General features: G+C 36.1%; 2 protein-coding genes and 1 long non-coding RNA gene across 3 annotated transcripts; all 3 read right to left on the bottom strand.

Moving 5' to 3' along the window:
* Positions 1–279: 279 nt before the first annotated feature.
* LOC142517740 (uncharacterized) lies at positions 280–1,787 on the bottom strand. The gene is made up of 3 exons (XR_012813364.1): positions 1,699–1,787; positions 1,397–1,545; positions 280–416 (listed from the first exon to the last, which is right to left on the bottom strand). It is a non-coding gene; the product is annotated as an uncharacterized LOC142517740 (long non-coding RNA).
* A 10,284-nt stretch (positions 1,788–12,071) lies between these two features.
* LOC142504402 (uncharacterized) lies at positions 12,072–12,872 on the bottom strand. The gene has a single exon (XM_075617278.1). It carries the CDS (start codon positions 12,870–12,872, stop codon positions 12,072–12,074), a length of 801 nt encoding a protein of 266 aa, XP_075473393.1.
* A 7,147-nt stretch (positions 12,873–20,019) lies between these two features.
* On the bottom strand, positions 20,020–23,426 carry LOC142517732 (cytokinin hydroxylase). Its single transcript, XM_075620136.1, is given in 5 exon segments — positions 20,020–20,797; positions 21,705–22,103; positions 22,105–22,320; positions 22,428–22,657; positions 22,913–23,426. Coding segments are annotated over 5 exon segments (1,584 nt in total). The 5' UTR covers positions 23,223–23,426; the 3' UTR covers positions 20,020–20,368.
* Between the last annotated feature and the right edge of the window lie 2,277 nt (positions 23,427–25,703).

Below are 25,703 nucleotides of genomic sequence, written 5' to 3'. Positions count from 1 at the left end.
ATTCCTTACAATGACCAACATTATAATCACACTCAACAAAACAATGTAAATTGTTCTAGTACAACCCCCTCGAACATGTTAGCTTTCAGATAAAGTAGTTTAGTAATATATGTTTTCTCATAGTATAGGCTACTAGGCTGTTAATACTCTGAAAGGTTCATTTCCTATCTAGGTTGATAATCAAACCGGTTGAAAGCATAAGTACAGTTCAAGTCAATGTATTTAAACCTAAGAACACTGATTGAAAATTTTATCAGAAATTGTAGTAATTTCTGTTAGGCCAGCCAAAGTTCTTTCAGAGATTGATCAAGACGATTTTTCATTATTTGGATTTCTTGGTTCTGACTAGTTGATACCTCATCAATTTGTTGTCTTCTGCTCATCTCTTCCTTGTATTGACTTTCCGCTGCTTGAACCTGAAAAAGGGTGTGGTGAGTTAGATCTATCGATGCAAGAGATTAAAAAAGAAAAACTTTCTCACTTGTTTCCGGTTCAGAACAAGTCAAGAAACTTTTCTTAAGATGACAATGATCAGATATATGTCAATGTATATATGCATATATATATGGATATATGAGAGCTGAAGATTGCATATTATCAATATTCTTCTGAGTCAATTAAAATTCATGAGGACCAAAAATGAGTCAGATGCTCTAATACGCTTTATTAACAGAAGGATGTGCTCGGTGATTCTTATTGTTTAGCGGATATTATGTTTGAATAGGCTATAGTAATAGTGATATAAAATATAACTGGTAATGTCACGTCCCGAGCCCAGGCCCGCGGCTGCGTGACTGCACAATGGGCCCCTATAGAAACTACTTTGTAATCGTCCTCTCTTTACGAAAATGATTAATCCAAGTTGCTATAGAAGTCCATTGTAAGCCATTATAAACTCATTTTAAATCTTTCATTTTTAAGATGTGAGACAAGGGTATCACAATTACCCCTCCTTCAGAACGCGACGTCCTTGTCGCGGCCTGACCCCTCGATCTACCAGCGCCGAGAATCTAGAGGTGGCTCCTACAGGTTCAAGAGGTGGCTCCCGTTATGTAGCACTTTGCCCCGCAGGTTCAAGAGGTGGCTCCCATGCACGTAGCACTTTGCCCCGCATAGCACTTATTTCTCGGTGTTCCATGCCGGTGACCGGCTCTGATACCATTCTGTCATGTCCCGAGCCCGGGCCCGCTGCTTCGTGACTGGACAATTGGCCCCTATAGCAACTACTTCGTAGTCGTCCTCGCTTTACGAAAATGATTAATCCAAGTTGCTATAGAAGTCCATTGTAAGCCATTATAAACTCATTTTAAAACTTAAATTTTTAAGATGTGGGACAAGCGTATCACATGTAACATACGAGAGACTAAAAGAGTACAATAGGATAATTTTTTTTTACCTTATGCACAACATCAAAGGCATCTTCTTCAGCTCTCCACCGATTCAATGATTCTTCAAATAATTTTCGGGTCCAGTTCTCAAATCTTTTAAAGTATTCTCCAGTCTATCTTGAATGTCACTATTTTCCTTTTGACGGCAGATGAAATCCTGGAATATTTTCAATTTAATCGATGTACTGAACAAATTTGTGGAAATATATCATTTTTTATGCCCTTTGTAGGTGCAAGATTCTACATTCAAGACTTAGAAGTTCAGCAAAGGTGTACTAAATGATTCTCCACAAGAGCAAACAAAACATACCAAAGAGTTGCTAGATGATGAACATGGTAAGTACTCTTGAAGCTTCACTTGTTCAAATAAAGGTGAACTACTTCCACTTTCTGCTGTAGTAGTTGAATCCAAAGGGCTAAAAAAACTCTTCTATCGATCTCATCAAGTGCTCAGCATTGGCATCCATCTTTTCCACATGATAACATGTTAATGTTGATCCAGCTGGCCGATAGCCGAGCTGCAGGATTACGGCAAAAGATCGAGGAGTTACGAAGCAATTGGAAGACTGCAAAAAGAGGAGGAGTAGGCGTAGAATGAATTATATTTGTTGGCATTTCCCTCTGAATCTTGCTAACACTCCTGCGGGTGGGATTATGAATATATGTGAAGCAGATGATACCTGAAAAGTTAGCATTGTATAACTAATATGTAAATTCTACAAGAAATTAATAGACAATTGAGCTAACAAAATTACTCACCAGACTTAGCATTCTGCCTTGTGTGATTTACAATATTATAATTGATTTCTGCACTCACTTTTCAACCAGTATATCATATTCAACCTACACATCAAATACTGTATACTTGTCGAACTTCATAAATTATCAATATCTAATCGATTTTTTGCACTCATATCACACATCATCATCTTTCAATCATCTCATACCATATACCAAACAGTACTTGAATTATTGAAATAAATCGTAACATAATTGGCAAAGATAATTTCAGTAAGAACCGGATTTTTTCCCATATAATTAATCTTTTGCAAGGAAATTAGGACCTTGGATCCTTGTACTAGAATAAGATACAAATATTGGAAAATTTTGTAGATAGGAAATCTTTATTATCAAGTCAATAATATATACACTTGTGCATGCAAATTTCGAATATTAGGAGAAATAATTCAAGATCATGGAAGATTTGTGCAAGGTAAAGACATAAGGAAACTAAATAATGTATGATTGGTGGGATACAACTCTAGATTTCGAAATTCCCACTGGGATATATGACTCATTATTGTAATGGATAGATACATGGTCACTTGGAAGCAAATAATCAAAGATTGCTCAAAATCCTCCCCACCTAGCAACCTAAATTTCGAATCAATGGAGAGCAAGGAGATCAAGGAATAAATCTCACAAATTAGGTAGCTGAATTTTCTTTAATAACAAGGAGATTTGGAGTCAAATATTGTGAGATTTGAGGCAATATTGAGCATGGTTTGAGTGCAATAATTAACTCCCTTCTCTTCCCCTATAAATACCACCCCATACCTAGCCATTCCTCACACTAGAAATCCGAAAATCCCTTGCTGAATTTTGAAAATTCCAGCAGCCATCCTAGCCGAAACTTTGCCCGAAAATCGTCCCGAAGTTAGCCTAAAGTCGAGCCGAAGTGCTGCCCGATCGAGGAACAAGAAGCAATCCAATCCAAGCCGTACACTCCATGTTATTTTGCATCCAAGATACTGTAAGTGGGTTGTTTTAAGAATTTATTTCGATTATGCCTTCTTCGTGTGTTCGGTTTTCGAAAATAGTCGAGTACAAATTTCGTTTCTTTTTCTTGTGTTGGTTGTCACACGGTTTTAAGCACTGTGAGTAGTCGACTGTATATGGGTGAGAATCTCAACCATGACGTACCCTTACGCGGTGGGGGATATAACCGCTATACGGCCTCGCCCCCTTAGAGGAGTAAAAATTAGGGACTGATATTAGTAAACCATAGAAAGTAGATAAATCTCAGTGCTGGTCAATGTTATGCATGTGTTATGAAGTATGTATGCGAGTCATGAAAATCTCGAAATTTATGCATGTTGTTTTATTGTGCTCGATATTCCCCCACTTGCTGAGTATTTCCTAAAATACTCACCCCCTTACAACCCTTCTCAGATAAGCTTGAAGAAGAACTCGAGGAAGAAAAGTCCGAACAATTCTGGGGATGGTGATGGTTCAAGAGTTTAGATTAAGTTTAAGTTTATTATTATTCAGTTTTACGTTTCCGCATTAAACTCCGTTATTTTGGGATTTCGGTATTGTAAAGACAATCGTTATTTCATTTTGAAAGTTCTGTTTCCACAGAGTGAATGTGACGAGGGTGAGTGTTGTGTGTATCAGAATGTAGGTGTTGTGCGTAGGTTTTGTAACACCCACGACAACATGCAGCGGAAATTATAGTTTAACACACTAACACGCAACTTGAATGATAACAATACGAGATACGAGAGATAAATTATGCACAAGTATAAAATACTTGTGCGGTGCCTCAGGGCAAAATAATTCACTAGAAAAACTTGTAAGTTTACAAAAACCAATACTAGTGAAAGAATAAAACAACTCCCTTATTAAGGCGAGTAACAAATTGCATCCTAAACCTCTAACAAACCGTATAACCAAAATACATAGGATGCATCAACTGAGAAGTGAAAAAGTCTTCAAAAATAAGCGCACTAATCAAAACAGTGATTAGGTGTTGTCTTCAGATGTTGTCAGCACTTCACAGCAACACTTTATCAACGACGCGAGATTGCTTCAATCAGAAAATATTTTCTTCGTACAAATGCATCTCTGTCTCTCCGAAAGTTTTATGCTCTATATCGTCCCTCTCTCATGTTTCTTCTCCTTTGAGTCCTATTTAACATAGAAACCCAATTTCATTAGGAAACAAACTCTTTTTAAAACAAGAATAATATCTTAAAGATATTGTAATATCATATCTTAAAGATATTATGATATCATATCTTAAAAATATTATGAGTCATATCAAATATAGTCTTATATCACATATTGAATTTATACGAGATCATATCATCAATTTCGAGATTATTCTCATGTCTAGAAAGGCAAAATATTAAAGATAAAAAAGGAAAATATATCAAGGAATAAAATTCCTTTCAATCTCCCCCTTTTTGCCTTTCTGGACAAAACAACCCAAAAATGGTTGTACGGCTCAGCTCCCCCTGAGTTAGCAAATCAGTGACTCAGCCAACTTTAGTTGACTCCCCCTGCCGTTAAGCCTTCCCCTGATGAAAAAATACAGTTCACATAGGTGTTGTATGTTAGATGTTGCAACATTCAGATCATAACACCGAAATAGTTCATTAATCAGGAGGGACAAAGATCAGAGAGAATAAAAGGACAACTAAAATACTAAAACCATCAAGAGAGAAAAAAACTCAAAATCTTATTATCCTTCATTACTGCCATCATTATCATCATCATCAGCCATTTTTGCTCCACTGGTTCCAGCTATATCTGTATCTACTCCCCCTTTTTGTCCAGAATGGGCACTTTCACCCAGCAGAAGCTCATAGTCAGCCACTTGATTTTCATAATGTTCAATGATTTTCTTGGCATTTTCAATATGTTGTCGACCATAGGCAATCTGAGCTTGAATGTAGGAGATAGACAGTGTGACATAATCAGTAGGAGGAACATCAGTAGGTGGCTGTTCAGCTGTCTCAGGCACATGTTCAGATGTTGTATCATCAGTGTTGCCAACATCCGGAGCAACATTTGAATGCAGCCAAGGCAGATCGATCTTTCTGTTGCCTTTGAAATAAGCAGGAGAAATCTTCAGAGGATCTCTGACAGGGCAATGATCTTCATCAATATCCCTAATGAAACCTTGAGATTCCAAGATTCCATAAATCAGTGAAGGGTAGGGCAGCTTTGTTTTCTTGAAGTCTCCTTCAGCATATTGCAATGCTGTCCTGAACACCAGATTTCCAAAGTTAAAGGCCCTTCCAGTACCAATAGCAAACAACACCAGGGCCTGAGATCTAGTCACAGTAGTAGAATTGGTTGACGGTGTCCAATTCCAGATTGATGTCTTGTGCAGCACGGAGAAATAAGAAGTGAGATTAGCAGCACTCAACTTCTTGGGATAATCAGGGAATACTTTGATCAGGCCTCCAGTGAGCACAGAGGTTACAGCATTTATGTCCAGATCCTCTTCAAATTCCTCAATATCCGGAGTGTTGTAGAATGCATTGATCACAGAAGGTGATAACTTGTAGATACGATCACGAACAAACACTCTCCCATACTTCACTGATTCCTCATCTCCAACACTGCCTAGGAGATTGCAGTAGAATTCTAACACTACATGGCGACAGTAGGGCATAACAGTAGTGACTGTGGATAGCAACCTTCGGTTCTTGAGAAACTCAATCAAATTGTATTTCCCATATGCATTAACATCAATATTTTTCTCCTCAATCAGCTCTCTCTGAACAAACAGCGGCCATAATGCCAAGGCATCCTCAGAATAAAATTTGGGGGAAAAAGACTTACTTAAATCATAGTCAGCCGAGTCAATGTGGCGCTCGGTGTTGTCAACATCCACCTCAACACCGGCAGCAGTAGCAGCAACATCATCAGAAGACTCACTAGCTTCAGAGCCAATATCCTCAGATTCAGCATCACCCTGTTCCTCAGATTCAAAGTCAGATACAGACGATGAAGAGGAAGAAGCTCCAGGTCGGTTTTGCTCAAACTCCTTCATCATTTTTGAATCAGATTCATCATCCTTAGAAATTTGTTTCTTGGCAGCCTTTTCTTCCTTAAGGTGAGCAAGAAACTCGGCCAGAGATTGTTCATCTTCTACAGGCTCATCAGGAACTCTTTCTTCTGCAACATTTTGAGTATCTGTGATGGGGTTTTGTTTTTGAATACCAGAAGTAGAACCAGGTTCCTTTGCAGCAACAGTTGGTTTGGGGCGAGCCACCAACTCAAAATCATCATCATTGGAGTCGTCTCCAGATGAGAAATCAGGGTCCAGAAGATTTGAGGAGGTAGATGCCCGTGGTTTCTTGGTTGGAACAAAGTCAGGATCGAACCCTGCTTGTCTCTTTGACCTTCGGCGCATAGGAGCAGTGGGAAAAGCTTTATTCAAGACTTCAAAATCCGGTGGATTCTCGACATTGATCTCGTTCCCAGGTTCACCAGGAGCGATCATTTCCAGCAGAGTTGGTTCTTCTGACACGCCCACAATTTCCATCCCCTCAACATTGGTTTTGGCTGTGGGTGTTGTGTCAGGTGATTTTCCACCCATGCTCGCAGCCATTTCACTCCTAATGTCGTGAGGATCGAAGCCAGCCATCTGCGAAATCAAGAACAAAAGAAGTAGATCGGTTCGAAGGACACAGAAAATCGCGAAGAACAGAGATATTTTAAGCAAAAACAATGAATAGTGAGGGCAGGAGAAATTTTAGAATGTGAGGGAAAATACTAAACATTAAAGTTATTCTTCGTCCATTCCTAATTATTTAAGCACAACTCTCCAACGGTAACATTCTGTTGAGCCGCAACTTCAGCACCTTTTCAACTCAATTTTTACTTTCACCCAACGGTAACTTTCTGAAACAGTGCCATCATTATTTCAAGAAATCAGGCAGGATAAAACACCACGTCGAATTAACCCCACAAACAGTTAGAAATCAAGAAATTTCAAAATTAAGTCGGTTAGGGTTTTCTTCGTATTTCATGAATTAAAAACTGATAGCCCACTGGTCATGATGAATTCACATAACAGCAGTATGAATGACTTAAATTTATGCCTAAATATGATCAAAAATGAAATGCACACGCATGTGATCAAACTGTGATCAGTCTTGTACTTAGGTGTTGGCAACACCTCTTGGCAACACTCACAAGTTGGACTCAAACTTTCTTGAACATTTTTAATTCAGACATGGTAGCTCCCACTCTAGAAGAACGGTCTTCATAGGTCTCCTCTAGGTAGCTTTTTCCATCTGTATTTTGAATTAGAAGTGGTAGCTCCCACACTAGAAGAACGGTCTTCATTGGACTCCTCTAGGTAGCTTTTTCCATTTTCTTCTAAACAACAATTTTTTTTCTTTTCTATTTTTCACCTTATTGCTCAAGAATTTTTTAAGTCATTTTCTACATTGGACAAGATCATGTGGTACACGAACATTCTCACAGCTTAATGACTTAGATTGAGCACACGCCATACTTTAGAAAATTTTGATAGAAAGTTTGATTCACAACTGAGAGCACACCATTCAGTATCCTTCACTTGTACAGGCTTCACACAAAACAGGATGTATGCAATATGTCTAGCATCCTAAAAATAAAATGCACATGCATGCTGAGTGTTGTCCACAGGTGTTGTAACACCGAGGACAACATCCGTGAGTGATCATTGTGCACACAAGCTGAGAGACTTCCTAAGATTGGAAAATCTCTCAAAATCCAATGGTTTTGTAAAAATATCAGCCAGTTGGTTCTCAGTTCTAACAAATTCCATTCGAATTGTACCCTTATCAACCAAATCTCGAATAAAATGATGTCTAATGTCTATGTGTTTCGTTCGAGAGTGTTGTACTGGATTTTTTGAAATATCAATTACACTTGAATTGTCACAGTATACAATTAAGGTGTCACTGTTGAAACCATAGTCTTTAATCATTTGATTCATCCACAAAAGTTGTGAACAACAGCTAGCAGCTGCAACATATTCAGATTCAGCAGTGGACATAGATACACAATTTTGCTTTTTACTATACCATGACACCAAATTGTTACCTAGATAAAAACATCCTCCAGTGGTACTCTTCCTATCATTTAGATTTTCCAGCCCAGTCAGCATCACTAAACCCCACTAGATTTGTGTTTGTTTCTTTGGTGTACCACAAACCTAAGTTAACTGTCCCGGCTATATATCTCAAAATTCTTTTGACAGCTTTTAAATGAGTGACTTTAGGATCAGCCTGGTACCTGGAGCACAAACATACACTAAACATGATGTCGGGACGACTTGCACTTAAGTAAAGAAGACTGCCTATGATGCTGCGATACTGGGTGTTGTCAACACCTGCAGCAACATCGTTTTTGGACAATTTTTCAGTCGATCCCATTGGTGTTTTCATGTGTTTAGTGTTCTCGGTAGAAACTTTCTTCACCAAATTCTTGGCATACTTGGATTGACACAGAAAGATACCATCATGCATTTGTTTAATTTGCAATCCAAGAAAGAAACTTAATTCTCCTACCATGCTCATTTCAAATGTGGTAGACATGCATTTAACAAATTCATCAACATGCTTTTGAGAAGAAGCACCAAAAATGATGTCATCCACATAAATTTGACACACAAGAATATCATGCTTCGATTTTTGAATAAAAAAGGTTTTATCAACCTCACCTCGTTTGAAGCCTAAGTCAAGCAGATATTCAGTAAGCCTACCATACCATGCTCGTGGAGCTTGTTTAAGTCCATAAAGTGCCTTCTTCAACTTGTAGACATGGTTCGGGTGGTTTGGATCTTCGAACCCTTTAGGTTGGCTTACATAAGCTTCTTCATTCAAAATGCCGTTCAAAAGGCACTTTTCACATCCATTTGATATAGTTTTATGTCCATGTGACAAGCGATAGCAAGTAAAAGTCGGACTGACTCAATCCGGGCAACAGGGGCAAATGTCTCATCAAAATCAATTCCTTCAATTTGAGTATACCCTTGAGCAACTAACCTAGCTTTATTTCTCACAACAATCCCAGATTCATCAGTTTTGTTTTTAAAAATCCATTTGGTTCCAATAACATTCATATTATCAGGTCTGGGAACCAAATCCCACACATCATTCCTAACAAATTGTTCAAGTTCCTCATGCATCGCATCAACCCAAAATTCATCTTTTAAGGCTTCATTTATATTTTTGGGTTCAATGAGCGAAACAAAACAAGAATGGCTTACTTGAGAGTATACGGAAGTCATGCATACTAGACCCATCATTTTCCGATAATCTACCTTCTCCTTTCTTCTAGTTTGCATTCCTCCAAATGCTTCTCCAATGATCTGAGATGATGGATGATTTTTCTGAATCTTACTGGGAATATCAATCCCTTCATTGGTTACAACATCATCATTTTCAGTATACTCTCCTGGTTCATCATTTGATTCTGCCAGTGCAGGTGTTGTCTCAGGTGTTACAACACCGGGTGCAACATCTGTGTTAGGCAGTGTCTCACTTATGTTCAGTAGCCCATCAATATCATCCTCGATTGTTTTTCCCGTTAGATCTGCAAGATCGTCAAAAACAACGTTAATAGATTCCATAGTCGTTCTTGTTCTGAGATTATACACACGATATGCACGACTATTGGATGAATAACCAAGAAATAAACACTTGTCACTTTTAGAGTCAAACTTTGCAAGATGGTCTCGGTCATTCAAAACATAACATACACACCCAAAAACATGAAAGTACTTCAGGTTTGGCCTCTTTCCCATGATGATTTCATAGGATGTCATAGTAGAACCACTCCTTAAGTACACACGATTTGAAATATGACATGCTGTGTTTAAGGCCTCGGCCCAAAATCGTTTTGAAATATTCTTTGAATTCAACATGACCATAGCCATTTCTTGCAGTGTCCTATTCTTCCTTTCGGCTATTCCATTTTGTTGAGGAGTCTTAGGGGCCGAAAATTCATGAGTTATCCCTCTCTTTTCACAGAATGATATAAAGTGTGAGTTTTCAAATTCTTTACCATGGTCGGTCCTTATCTTACCAACCCTCAAATCATGTAGATTAGTAATCTTAGCATGTAATTTCTTAAAAACAGGAAATGTGTCGGATTTTTCTCTAAGAAAACTTACCCATGTAAAGCGAGAGAAATCATCCACACAAACACATGAACACTTCTTACCTCCAAGGCTTTCCACTTCCATTGGACCCATAAGATCCATGTGCAAGAGTTCAAGACACCGTGTTGTCCCAAAGTGTTGCAACACTTGATGGGGAACACGTGTTTGCTTACCCTTTTGACATGCACCACAAACATAAGGAATTCCAGAGGATAAATTAGGCATATCTCTCACAGCATCGTACTTACCAAGGTTCTTTAATGTCTTGAGGTTTGCATGACCCAATTTTTGATGCCACAAGTTTAGTTCACTCACTTTTGAATGATTGCACACAGGGTCCTCTCCAAGTTGATAACAATTGTCAGCCAACCTTGTACCTGTCAAAATACATGTATCAGTATTATCAAAAACTTCACAATTATCTTTATCAAACTTAACATGTAAACCATCATCACAAAGTTGACTTATGCTTATTAAGTTTGAGTTAAGTCCTTCGACATAAAGCACATTGTGTAGACTAGGCAGTCCATCAACATTCAAGGTCCCTTTGCCAGCTATTCTTCCTTTAGCACCTCCACCATACATCACATGACCATTCCTTAGTTCAACATAGTCAGTCAAATAGTCTTTAGAACCTGTCATGTGGCGTGAACAGCCACTGTCAAAGTACCATATTCCTGCAATGTTAGTTTTTAACGAAGTATAAATAACAGAACATTGAATATTAGCCTTTGGCACCCAAACCCTTTTTACCGATGGTTTCCTATTGACAGTGTTACGCCGGGTGTTGTACAACACCTGTGGCAACACCTGTTCAGATTCCCATTTTTATAGTCATCTCTCAGTTTAAAACAGTAGGGTTTGATGTGACCAGGTCTAAAGCAATAGTGGCAGATAAAGTGGCGTTTTCTGGACTTGGACTTCTTTGTAGATATTTGCCTCTTTGATGAAACACCTTTTTCAGTGTATGTAGCATTCGAGATTTCAGTACTTCCTTTGACAAAGACAGTTGGTTTTCTTTCAGTGTTGGAAGACTCTCCTATTTCAAACTGGTGATTCGTATAACCAAGTCCAGCTTTGTCATTCTTTCCAATCATCAAGAGTGAATCAAGTTTGGATGAACTTGAATTAAGCTTCGTAAGAATTTGAGTTGCTTCTCCAAGCTCTTCCTTGACTTTGCATAATTCCATATCTTTCTTGCTTAAGATTACTTCAAGTCGTGATACTTGTGACTTCAGCTCAGTGTTCTCTTTGGAGAGAATTGCATTCACTTTATTTCTTTTGATCCAGTCTTCATACAATTCTTCATACATTGCCTGCACACTTTCCAGAGTGACTTCATCATCATCTACTTCTTGGTTTTCAGATTGACTTGATTCACCAAGGGTTGTAGAATTAAGACACACTGAATTTGAAGAGATGTTGCGACCAGGTATTGCAACACCTGTGGCAACACCCAAATGATTGATTTGCATTGAACGCTTCTCCTTGATCACAGCAAACAACGATGTGTGATTTTCAGATTCATTTGATCCTTGATCATCATCAGACTCTTCATCACTCAAAGTGACAGCCATGCCTTTGTTTCTCCGAAGTCGATTGGCACACTCATTGGCATAGTGTCCAAATCCAGAACACTCTCTGCATTGTACCGAGTCCAAATTTCTGACATTTGATTGGATTTGCAATTCAGTTTTTGGTCGAAATTGTCCTTTCATAGGAGTAAACTTTTGAGCTTTTGCAGAAGTGGTGATATTGGGCAACACAGATTTTTGTCCAATTTTCTTCTTCTATCTCATTTTCTTCAAGTAATCACCGAATTTTTTAGTAATTAGAGAGATAGAATCTTCACCTAAATCAGATTCATTCACTTCTTTAGATATTTGAAGGATTTCATCATAAGAGTCAGTTGAAACTTCAAGGGCTATTGTCTTCCCTTTATCCTTCTTTTGTAAATCAAGATTCATCTCAAAAGTTCTGAGGGAACTCATTAATTCATCCAGGTTGATTGTTGAAGTGTCTTTAGATTCTTCAATTGCACAAACTTTGATATTAAATTTCTCAGGTAGATATCTTAAAACTTTGTTCACCAATCTTTCATTGGACATGGGATATCCAAGACTGTGAGCTTCATTAGAAAGTTGTCTCAACCGGCTATCATACTCAAGAATAGACTCCTTGTCCTCCATTCTCAGGCTTTCAAATTTTGATGCCACCATCCTTAGCCTAGTTTTACGCACACTCTCGGATCCTTCACAATGTTTCTGAAGTATATCCCAAGCTTCTTTGGCACACACACAATTGGTGAATAAATTAAACATCCTTGTGTCAACAGACGAGAATATAGCATTGAGAGCCTTGGAATTCAAATTTGACGTTTGCACTTCATCGATTGTCCATGTACTTTCAGGTTTGAGCCGAGTGTCTCCATCAGCATCCTCAATCTTTGGTGGACTCCAACCATCAAGTACACGCTGCCAAGCTCTTTCTTCAATTGATTTAATAAAAACCCTCATCTTTACTTTCCATAATGCATAGTTTGATCCATCCAATACGGGAGGTTTAAAAATAGTGTTTGTTGATGCTTCCATGATCCTTTTCCACCTGGAAAACAAAACAAAACAGGATCTCACTTAGTAGCGTCAAGTGGAGGCTCTGATACCAATTGAAAGTTCTGTTTCCACAGAGTGAATGTGACGAGGGTGAGTGTTGTGTGTATCAGAATGTAGGTGTTGTGCGTAGATGTTGTAACACCCACGACAACATGCAGCGGAAATTATAGTTTAACACACTAACACGCAACTTGAATTATAACAATACGAGATACGAGAGATAAATTATGCACAAGTATAAAATACTTGTGCGGTGCCTCAGGGCAAAATAATTCACTAGAAAAACTTGTAAGTTTACAAAAACCAATACTAGTGAAAGAATAAAACAACTTCCTTATTAAGGCGAGTAACAAATTGCATCCTAAACCTCTAACAAACCGTATAACCAAAATACATAGGATGCATCAACTGAGAAGTGAAAAAGTCTTCAAAAATAAGCGCACTAATCAAAACAGTGATTAGGTGTTGTCTTCAGATGTTGTCAGCACTTCACAGCAACACTTTATCAACGACGCGAGATTGCTTCAATCAGAAAATATTTTCTTCGTACAAATGCATCTCTGTCTCTCCGAAAGTTTTATGCTCTATATCGTCCATCTCTCATGTTTCTTCTTCTTTGAGTCCTATTTAACATAGAAACCCAATTTCATTAGGAAACAAACTCTTTTTAAAACAAGGATAATATCTTAAAGATATTGTGATATCATATCTTAAAGATATTATGATATCATATTTTAAAAATATTATGAGTCATATCAAATATAGTCTTATGTCACATATTGAATTTATACGAGATCATATCATCAATTTCGAGATTATTCTCATGTCTAGAAAGGCAAAATATTAAAGATAAAAAAGGAAAATATATCAAGGAATAAAATTCCTTTCACATTTGAATTATGATATATAAACTGGTTTCGGTTTACAATTTGCTACAAAGGCTTGTTGTTTCGATTGTGTGGTTGTTAAACAACGCTGGTGTCAATCCTGAGTCTCGGGGCGTGATTTGTTCAAATCAAAGATTCCATATTTTATAATGACGTCTTTATAAAAAACACATTCAATAGATTTCACTTGTCGAGCATCACTCGTTTTCAATATCCACCAACTTGAACTCCCTTCGATAACATGCAGATTGTTCTCTCCGAGAACGTCACCTTTCTCTCCCGAGGAATGAATAATCAATCAGTAAACGTTTGTGCACCACCAGCAATAGAAAAAGCTCTCTAAACAGAGTGATAAAATGACGTTCTCGCGACACATAATGCAACACGAAATAAACAGAACTGTTATGTCTCGTTAATTTTGCCCACAACCAACCTGACAAGCTTACAATACAAAATATGCTCTATACAAAAAAAAATCGCTATATGTCTGAATGAATATAGTACGTAAAAACAACAACCAAAAAATCAAATCTGAAATATATGAGATTAAAATCTCATCAGCCTCCCTCATCCACACATGGCCACTCTCGGAAATATTCAAAATGAATATTAACTCTAATATATATAAAAACTCCATTATATCCACGATTGACCAAACTTTTTCAAACTCTTGCATATTATCTTCTCATATAAATTAAAATAATAATTTTGTATCTTCATAATATCTTCAATAATCATAATATACATATTCAACAAAATATCTTCTTCAATTATCTCATTATATCCAAAATCTACAAATAAATATTTTCTTGATAAACTAATCAAAAAATTTAAGCCAATTAAATTTAACATCTAAAAATCTTCCGCTTCGTTTTATTTTGAAGAATCATAAAAATAATATTCAATAAAATTCAAAAAAATATAGTTCTCCCCCTTTTGAAAAAAATAAAAAAGTGCAGAAATCAAATCGTAAGGTTCCAAGCAAAGTTCTCCCCCTACCTTTGTGATGGATACTATGCTCCCTCTGAATGTCAACTTATGTATTTTTCATTATATCATTGTCTTAAAAAATCAAACTTCATGATCAACATCATACAAATAACAAACTCTATCTGATAGAGCTTGTTTTCCATCATATCATTGCCTACTTTTCATAATTTTGCCAATTGAAAAAAAAAACAGTTGAAAGCAAAAAAAATACATACAATTTTAACTTGGTTCGGTCCAACTGACCTACATCTACGTAAACTTCTATAATTTTACTATCTTATTGGAACTTATTTAAATGAAAGACTCCATCTCTTATAATGATGCTTTTTTGACGAACACATTCGATAGACTTCACTTAGCGAGCACCACTAGTCTTCAATATCCACCAAATCGAACTTTATTCGATAACATGCAGATTTTCTATCCCGAGAATGCTACCTTCCTCTCCCGGTGAATGAAAAATCAATAAGTGAACGCTTGTGCACCACAAACAATATAAAAGATTCAAAATAGAATGATAAAGTGGCGTTGGTTAAATTATGTTGTAGTAGTTGTCGTAACACATAATGTAACATGAATGAACATATTCGTTTTGGCTCGTTAATTTTGCACCCAACCAACTTGACAAACTCACAACAAAAAATATGCTATATGCAAGAAATATCGTTATCCCCAAGAACTCACCTTCTCCTCCCGAAAAATGTCTCACTACAAGAAAAAACCCCTTCAACAACCCACCTACGACAACGATTTTTCATTAAAACCGTTGTCGTATACTTTTTAACATCGTATAGCGTTTTTTTAAGCAAAAACAACATCGTTGTCTTCGAGCGTTTTTTTAGGGTCAAAGACAACGATTTATAAAACCGTTGTCGATTGTCCAAAAAAACATACTAATAGAAATTCAAATTCAGATTAAACAATTACGATATCATGAACATTTCAGTTTCACAGTACCCACCATTTATATAAATGAAAACTTCCGCATCAGTACAAAAACTGAATACGCATTCGGATGCATATAAGATGCTACGGTAGAAAAGGCCTTCAAAATATTTTAAAAAAAATAACTATTTCACGCAGTCATTCGCTCAACTAAAGGAAACTGACAAAGAAATTCAAATTCAGATTAAAAAAGTCAAATCCTAACCCAAGTTCCATCACCTCGTTATTACAATCATCTAGACGAGGCTTAATTCAGGTGAAGAGCCTCTTCATACAATTTCATTCACCCTGTCAAACATCCTCCACAATCGAAACAGGATTCAAATCGAATCAGAGAAGAGAAATTATAAACCGTTGTCTATTAGCGTGTTATTTTGGACAATCGACAACGGTTTTCTAAAATCATTGTGGATTAGCGTGTTTTTTGGACAAACAACAAGGTTTTTTGTAAACTGTTGCTATATTTAGCGACAGTTTTATCAAAACCGTCGTATGTTTAAATTAGCGACAATTTTAACAAAAATCTTCGCTATATTTAGCGATGATTTTATTAACAAACCGTCGCTAATAGTGTAAGGCCCTGGGCCTGCCACTTACGGACCCTGCAATCACAGTTCCTGGACCCGACCCATCTTGCACTTACTCACAGGACTCACCACCCTGGCAGTGGTGTCTGTACCTCCCCAATATTCGAACCTATGACCTCCAGGCTAAGTATATAGTTCCTTGAATCTTGGTAACCACTTGAGCGCGCCTTTTATTGTAAGGCCCTGGGCCTGCCACTTACGGACCCTGCAATCACAGTTCCTGGACCCGACCCAGCTTGCACTTACTCACAGGACTCACCACCCCTGGCAGTGGTGTCTGTACCTTAGATTATTTTAATTTCGAAATAGGATAAGCTTTTTCGCTTCAAATCTTGGTAAATTTTTAAGTGTAAGTTAAAATTATGAATATTATTAGTTTAGTTAGATTGTAATTTTTTTTGGCAAATTTGTTAAATTATAAAAGTAAATTTTTTTTATTTTACGTAAAAAAAATTGCGACGAATTTAGTCAAAAACCGTCGCAATCAAAACCCGGCGCTAATTAGCGACAGTTTAATCAAAACTCGTCGTTAATTAGCGACGGCTTATTATGAAATCGTCACTAATTAGCAACGCCATATTCTGAAACCAATTAGCGACGGCCTATTCAAAAACCGTCGCTAATTTTAACTCTTGCATATTATCTTCTCATACAAATCATGATAATATCTTTCTATCTCCATAATATTTTCAATAAACACAATATACATATTCAATAAAATATCTTTTTTAGTTATCTCATTATCTCCAAAATCTTTAAATCAATATTTTCTTGAAAAACTAATAAATAAATAAAAACTTAAGCCAACCAAAGATAACATCTAAAAATCTCTCCCTTTGTCTTATTTTCGAAGAATCAAAAAAATAAAATTCAATAAAATTCACAAAAATATAGTTTTCATCCTTTTGACCAAAAAGAAAAGTTCAGAAATCAAACCGAGAGCTTCCACACAATATTTTTTCTCTACTTTTACGATGGATACAATGCTCCCCATGACTACTTCAGTATTCTCCATGATATAACTGCCTTCAAAAACTGAATACCATGATCATCATCATAAAAATAATAAACCCGTTTTGATATCACTTGTTGATCCGATTTTCTCTTATTTTGCCTATTTTTTCATAATTAACTCAATTGATAAAAAAAAACTGACGGAAAAATAAAAGACACAGACAATTTTAACGTGATTCGGTCCAACTGACCTACATCTGTGGGGCCATACTCAACTATCAAGAAAATCCACTAACCTTCGTTATTGTTACAATAATATAAAGACTTATTCGAATCAAAAACTTCATATTTTTTCTAATGATGCCTCTGTGACGAATACATTCAGTAGACTTCACGACTCGTCTTCAATATCCGCCAGCTCAAACTCCCTTCGATAACATGCAGATTATTTTCTCCCGATAATGTCACCATTCTCTCCCGAGGAATGATTCATCAATCAGCGAATGCCTGTGCACCACCAGTAATAGAAAAGCTCTCAAAACAGAATGATAAATTGGCATTGTTTGAATCTTGTTGTAGCAGTTGTTGTGACACAAAATATAACATGAAATGAACAAATTTGTTTTGGCTCGTTAATTATGCACCCAACCAACTTGAAAAGATCACAACATAAAAAAAAAATGGTCTAGTCAAGAAATTTCGCTCTCTCCCGAGAGCTCGCATTCTTCTCCCTAAAAATGTCTGAATGAATACTAGTGCATACAAGCAACAACCAACAAATTAACTCTGGATGATTTGACATTAAAATCTCATAGACTTTTCTCGACTACACATGGGCCACTCCCGGCAATCTTCAAAATGAAGATGAATTCTAATATATAGAGAACTTCATTATATCCAAAATAGACAAACTCGTTCAAATTCTTGCATATTACCTTCTAATATAAATCAAGATAATATCTTTCTATCTCGATAACATGTTCAACAATCACAATATATATCCAACGCAATAATTACAATATATATTCAACAAAATATATTTTTCAATTAGGTTCTTATCTCCAAAATCTTCAAATCAATATTTTATTGACAAACTAATCTAAAAATTTAAGCAAACCGAATATAACATCTAAAAAATAAATGGCGAATTGTTTTTTTTTGGAAATATAGTTCAAAATCTTGAGTGTGAAATGAAGCCCGAACACAACTTTTTGTCTGCCCCTGGAAGGAGTGAAAGGGCATGCAATAAGATAAAACTAGAGGGTTCTACCATTATATTATATTATATTATATCCAAGTATTTAATGCCCGTAGCTAACAGCATTAACAATGGAGGAAATCATACAGACGCAGCTCTCTTTATTACAAATCAGCCTAGATAGTAGGCACCAATATTTCCAGCAACTGGCGGCAGCAAATTAAAACAAGTCATTTGCGATTGTTGCTCCTTCAAACCGTAAGTGATTGCTTGATGTTCTCTACTAGATTTAATTATAGGACACTGATATCGGTTAGCTATGAATTTTATTTTGTAAATCTTCGATTCTCTGTTAAAAATTACCATATTTGTGTTAATTTTCGAAAAAAATGTCTACTATTAATTGGTTGAGTGATTTCTATTACCCACCTCTTATACTTCTTTGATGATTATTGAAATCGAGTGTAAGTGGCAGAGATATATCACCTTAATTACTGCTGCTGCCATTTTTGTACAATTGACTTTTTTAAAATCTTAAATAGAAGAACATGAGAATCAATTTTAAACGGTTTTTTTTTTAAAGGAATAAATTGTAGAATTGAAAATTAAGCTCGTTTAACGTGGATTTTGTCACACATCTCTCCCCTGTTGGGAGGAAAAAAATTAAAGTTGTGTGTCCTTTCAATTTACACCGTTATGTGTTGGATCACGCGTTCTACCCATAGTTAGATCATTTGTAAACTTCACGCTTCAGATGTTCATTCCCGAGCGTGAAGGGGGTGTGCTAGTTGTCTTAAATCGGTTGGATAAAATTCTTGGGAGTTGTATATATGGGCTTGGACAATCCTCCCTTTGAGATAACTTTTGTGGTTGAGTTAGGTCCAACTTTAAATCTCAACAGACACATTTTGAATTAAGGAGTATTTTTGGTTTCAAATAAAGATGCTCCTGAGACAAGTACACGGGTTTGAACAGGATTCTTCAAATGGACAACGTGGCTCAGTAAATTATTTATACCGATTTGTTTTTATTGTAATTTTAATTTTTGATAAATTTTATGAAATTACTTCTATTTTTTTGATGACGATGAAACACATCGATGCTACTTTTTTGTGCACATTAAATAAATCTCTAGCAAATACAATATCATATCAACCACGCTAGCCAACCATGCTAGCCAGGTGAAATACCTATTTAATTCTTTGCATTTACATATGATGCATTTTTGTCAATTATTTTCTCCGGATTAACCTAATTTTACAAATTTTAAGTTGTAAAATTTCCAATCTCGATCGACATGTCCTATGTAATTCAATGATATTGTGACATTTTAAAAATAAATTAACTTATTTATCAATTATTATATTTTTTAAAAACAGCAAAGTTAATCATTTAATCATAGTACAATAATATTCAAGAAACTAAAAATTACATGGATCACTTTAGAAATGTATGCTATACAAAAATTGAAGCGTAGTTCTTATAAATCAATTCAAATACACGAACAAAATTTTAAATAGCATTACAATATAGCAAAACAATGACGGAGATCTGGCGTCCGACGATGAAAACAAAAATAAAAATTCACAGTCACCCCTTTCTAATTAAACTAAATTCTATATAGAAAAAACCCTCGAAAAGTGCAAAAAAAAAAAGGAAAAAAAAATTTCATCATCCCTTTCTAATAGAAGATTGTCATACATGGGAGTTTTACTCGTCATGTAGTTCAAACCATGAGACGTGGTGGATCCAATGGCTATGGCTGCACCGGAAGTGTTACTCCCGATTTGACATAACCTTGAACCTTCTAAAACATGATATTTGGATGGAAAATGGCAAACCAATGGTCTTAGCTAGCTAGGGGGAAAAACAAACTTTAGAGTGCACTTCTCATAGTAGAAAAGGCCAAAAAAATTAAAGTTTTTTAAAAACCAAAGGTAACCCATGCGTTGGCCTAAGTGAGAGCATAATAGAGGGAGAATGGATATAATTTTTGGATAAGGAGAATGAGAACTTGGACAGAATTAAGGTTAGCACAATCTTGTACTCCATGGCGCTCAAGTTCCTACCAATACACATTCTCCCACCAAAACCAAATGGCAAAAATCCCATCTTATGATTGCATCCGCCATATATTGGATCATCCTTGAATCTTTCTGGTTTGAATTCATTCACACTTTCACCCCAAAGATTTTGATCGTGGTGCATCGATACGAGGTCTATCCACATGTTCGTGCCCTTCGGGATTAATAATTCACCCACTCGAATGTCTTGCCTAGATTGTCTTTGGACATTCGGTGCCGGAGGATATAGGCGTAAAACCTCGTTCATCACCCATCCCATCTGCATAACAAAGAGTTTCTTGAAGTTAATCCATATTAAAATTACACATCAAATTAACTAATTTTACTATTTGATAAAAATTACTACTTTCTACGTTAATATAAGTTAAAATTTACCATGTCAGATAACAAAACTTTTTGCATATGAAATCAAGTTTTCAATTGTGCTTCTAGTAGGCGGGTGGAGCCGAGGAACCCCGACAAACGGGCTAGTTCCACGGCCTCGTTGCGGCGGCCGTTTTCAATCTTACATATGAGATTTCACCTGAGACTTGGGATTTACTAACATGAAACCTCGTTCTTAATTCTTACATGTGAAGTAATCGCCCAATTAACATCCAATTATAAGAACTTTCGTATGGATAATAATTATTATTATTATCATTCCAAGAGCATCCTTAATGAAATTCAACACGCCAAAGCTGGACCCGACGCGACAAGATAATTATATTTGAAAATTTCCATTTTTTTTTTTTACTGTTTTGAAATTTTAGATGATAACTTGACTATCACCTTCATTGTACTTATTTCCCTGATTTAATTTGCTATATATGTGTTCACACACACTACTGAGTCAACCAATTCAAAGACTCAAGAGTACTACTTGCTAAAACCTCTTTTTTCAGGATTCTTGATTAAAATAAGGGTTTAATTTTAGATTATGTAATGATTTGTAATTATCTTCGAAAAATTATTAATCTTGATGAAAATCTTAATCAATGTTTTTTTTTTTGGGATTCTATTTAAAGCATTATTTCCAGTTTCTTTTCCTCTCCGTACGTGTTGTTATGGCTTCATAAAATATAGCCTACTAAAATTCACGAAACTTTATTTTTTTTTATTCGAATATTTTACTACTTTCTTAGCAAATAAATGTGCATGCTTCATAAATGTTCAAAAAATGTTACCTTTTTCAGTCCAACAAGCATCGTGGCAACAATATTCTTCACATCGCCAATCACTTCTCTGATCTCCTCCCTGAGCTGGTCTTGCCACTCGGGATGGAGGGCGAGCTGGAACAATGTCCATGTCAGAGACAAAGCAGTCGTCTCGTGGCCGCCGAAAAAGAAAGTTTTGCATTCATCCACCAGTTCTTTGGTCGTCAATGCGTCCTTTGGACGGCCCTCGGTTGTGTTACGGGCCATTAGTAGCCCGAGTAGGTCTGTCTCAGGCTGCCCATGCCGTGGTTGGTTCCTCCGTTCCGTTATTATGGACAGGAGGAGGGCATCGATTTCTCTACCGAGTTTCTTGGATTTTTGGGTTAGTTTAGGGTTTAAGAGCTTGCCGTAGGGAACCCCAACGTGCCGGACTGGACTTGAAGAGAGCGATTTGCACGTCTCTTAATTTTTCCAACACTTCTCTTCCATTTTCATAGCTTACACCAAAGCTTGTTCTGGATATTATTTCGCCGGCTGTGACGATGATTTCTGTCTCGACGTTGATTTCTGGGTGTCCGGAGTCGATTAAGGTGACCCATCGGTCCAGCATGCTATTTGCTGATTCCACCATCAAGCCTGCCATTGCCTGTCAGGAATATGGTGGATCGATTAATTATCAAAGAATTGAATCTTATGCATCATGAGAATTAGCAATAAATAAAGTTTTTATGATGAAATACACTGATTTTATACCTTCAAGTTACCGGGAGTGAATGCCGGAGTAATACTGTGGCGGTGCCGAACCCAATCTTCGCCCTCAAGCATAAGCAATCCATTGCCGAACATGGGTTCTCTGTCATGCTTGAAAACTCTAGGTTTTCCCCAAGATTTACCTTTTATATCCGCAGACATATTCTTCAGAAACTCAGGGTCTGCAATATAAAGAAAGGGTTCCGTTCCCAGCCAGTAAACAAATACTTTCCCTGCATAAAAATCGAAATATTTCAGTCTCATACTCAATATTAAACTTGTATAACAAGCTACAATGCTTGTGTTCTTGTGCTACGCAGGCATGCATGCAACACCTGTCTTCCCAAGAATTTATTCATCCAAAAAATTCTTGGGACATTCAGGTTTTAGTCAACAAGATGCTTAGTTATTCGATCTCCTGCCAGTCATGCAGCAAGAACAAAATTTTTACAAATCAATTCTTGTTAAAAAGTTCAATCAATTCTTACCAAATAATTTCTGCCACTCGACAAAGTACGGAAACACAGTGGAGTGGATATCATTGGATATCTTGCAAGAAGAAGAAGTAGATGGGGAGATAGAATAGTCTATCTTGTCATCCTTCTTCTTCTTCATGTCGTTTAAGTTTCCCAACGGGAAACTAGGTTTCGGCCCGGAAAACCCATTCGACATAAGCTGTCTATATGCCAAATAAGGTAAAATATACCAAGAAAACACCAATCTTCCCATCACAAACAAAACAGCAGACGCAGCCATTCCAAGACTGGAAGCAAACAAAAGTTGAAGTGATGATTCCATTACTCTCTGTGTGTGCGCGCGCGCCCTTTTTTAATGTTTTGGATTTCAAGAAATCAATAAACTCAACGAATAATGTAAATAATATTTGAGAGATGCCTTTTTTTTTTTGTGTGGATAAATTCTAGGAGAAGAAGCGAGTATTTTTATAGGCAGAACGGAGGACGGAACATGATAAAGTCAAATGTAAGACCGTTCCACGTAGTCTTGCCCGAAGTTTGAACATTCTAAATGTCTGTTGACTTAGAAAGATATTTTGTGTTGGGTATTATTTTTTATTCATTAATTTTTCCTGTCTGCCTTGTGACTTGTCAAAGTTGATAAGCATTTTTCTCAGACAATTCAACATGTACGTACACATTCGCAGCCAGACGATCCAACACCAAAATTCCCTATTCCTCGTATTTACAAATAGAAAAATATTATTTTTACATTTTTTTTTTGTTTTATTTCGGTAATTTTATAATCTTAGTTCACTAATTTTTATTTTTTTCATGAATTTTAGTTTTTTTCACTTGAGTGATGATGTTTAATTTAGCTGAAAATGATGACATGACATATATAAAAAAAATTGATGACATGACGCCAGATATTATTGTGTCTCCGATGAAAATGAATTAAAATATTTAAAAATGAAAGCAATTTATCGGAATAAGACCAAATTATTCAAATGCATTTATCTTGGGTACAATTGAAATTCATCACGAGTACTATTAAAATTATACAATTTAATATGAAGTGGATTTAAAATTCATCTTCTCAAATATATCAATCCAAGTACAGCGTAAAATATTTTAAATGGATTAGCTACATATTAAAATTCATCCAAAAAATGTTTATTAAAGCTAATTAAAATTCGAAGAAACCTTAGTCAGTCATGCAGTCTTACATTTTTCTCTTTAATTAATTAATCATGAAATTTTTGGAGAAATTAAGCACGTATAATTATGACAATATTAGTATCAATAAAATCCTATCATTCCATAAGAATATATATAACTATATATCTCTATCAGATAAATCCAGCAGCAACTCATATTTCAGCAGCAACTCAATATATATATATATATATAACTATATATCTCTATCAATTCCAGCAGCAACTCATATTTCAGAATATGGTATTTTCCAGCAGACAAAATCCAGCAGATAAATCCAGCAGCAGAAGAGTTCAGTAGCGAGATTCCAGCAGATAGCTACTGGTTCTGCTCAGGACTTATAACTGAAGTATTTAACATGGAATAAAGGTTGTTAATGACAGATTATGGTAATTAATTGGAAGGCTAACAGTCAGATTTTAGGCCTATAAATAGCAACCTCAATCTCTGAAATGGTTGTTACCAAAATCTTGAGTTATCACTTGAAATTAGAACTAAGAGAGTGCATTTTTCGAAGTTGTAAAATCCAGTAGAAAGAGCAACCAGATTCCAGAAGACTGCAACCGAAATCCTTCAAGCAAAATACTGTAAGTGGGCTTATGTATAAATATCTTGAAATCCGTTTGATAATTCTGTTTTAAAGTTCAGTTTCTGTATGTTTGATTTCTTATATATGATTTTGAAGCACTGAAACTCCCTAGTGATCTAATGGTAGAAATATATATTCTGAACATTTCTGAATTCTGATTTTGATTCTGGCCTCACCTCTTAGAGGAGAGAACATATAGGGGACTGATATCAGTTTAGCCATGAAATTCACTAACGTGCTCAGTGCTTACTAATTCTGATTTCTATTCTGAAACCTGTGATTTCTGAATTCTGAAAAGATGAGCTTCTGTATATTATTGTATTATTGTTTCTGTTGAAAATGATTTCGAAAACTGGGAGTTATTCCCGCCCCTGCTTACTGAGTGACAATCATATCACTCACCCACCAAACTCATCTCAGATAAGAACGAGGAAGAAAAGTTAGAAGAAGAAGAGCAGATTCAATTTTGGGTCTGGTGATGAAGATTGTTGTTCTCAGTTCTGATTTATATTTTAAATTTCGCTGCATCTGTTTAGATATTGTAATTCTGGTTTTACATTTCCGCTGTAAAACATTATTAATTGAGTTGTATCAGACATTGAATATTCAGTATTATGAATAAAAGACTGGTTTCTGAATTTTGTACTTCTGAGGCTTGTTGTTTTCGAATGTAAATTTGAGAGCAACGCCGGTGTCAACCAATCCCCGTCTCAGGGCGTGACATTGAAGTGGTATCAGAGCGAACCAGGTTTCATAATCTGGGGAGGAGGAACTAGAAATAATAAGTTCTGATAGACTTCTGAAAATAAGTTCTGAAAATTACTGAGATGGACTACTGAAAATAAGCTACGGTAATAGACTTCTGAAAATTAACTACTGTATAGACTACTGAAAATATAGACTAACTACGTACAGTTGGGAAAAATCAGTAAAGGAAACGAGTAGCCCGAAACACAATAGATGGAAACCAGTAGACCCAAAACCAGTAGCCCGAAACCAGAACCAGTAGATGGAAAC

The sequence above is a fragment of the Primulina tabacum genome, chromosome 1, assembly GCF_025594145.1.
Source record: "Primulina tabacum isolate GXHZ01 chromosome 1, ASM2559414v2, whole genome shotgun sequence".
Taxonomy (NCBI): Eukaryota; Viridiplantae; Streptophyta; class Magnoliopsida; order Lamiales; family Gesneriaceae; genus Primulina; species Primulina tabacum.
Note: the sequence above shows the minus strand (reverse complement) of the source record. Positions and strands in the feature narration are given on the sequence as shown.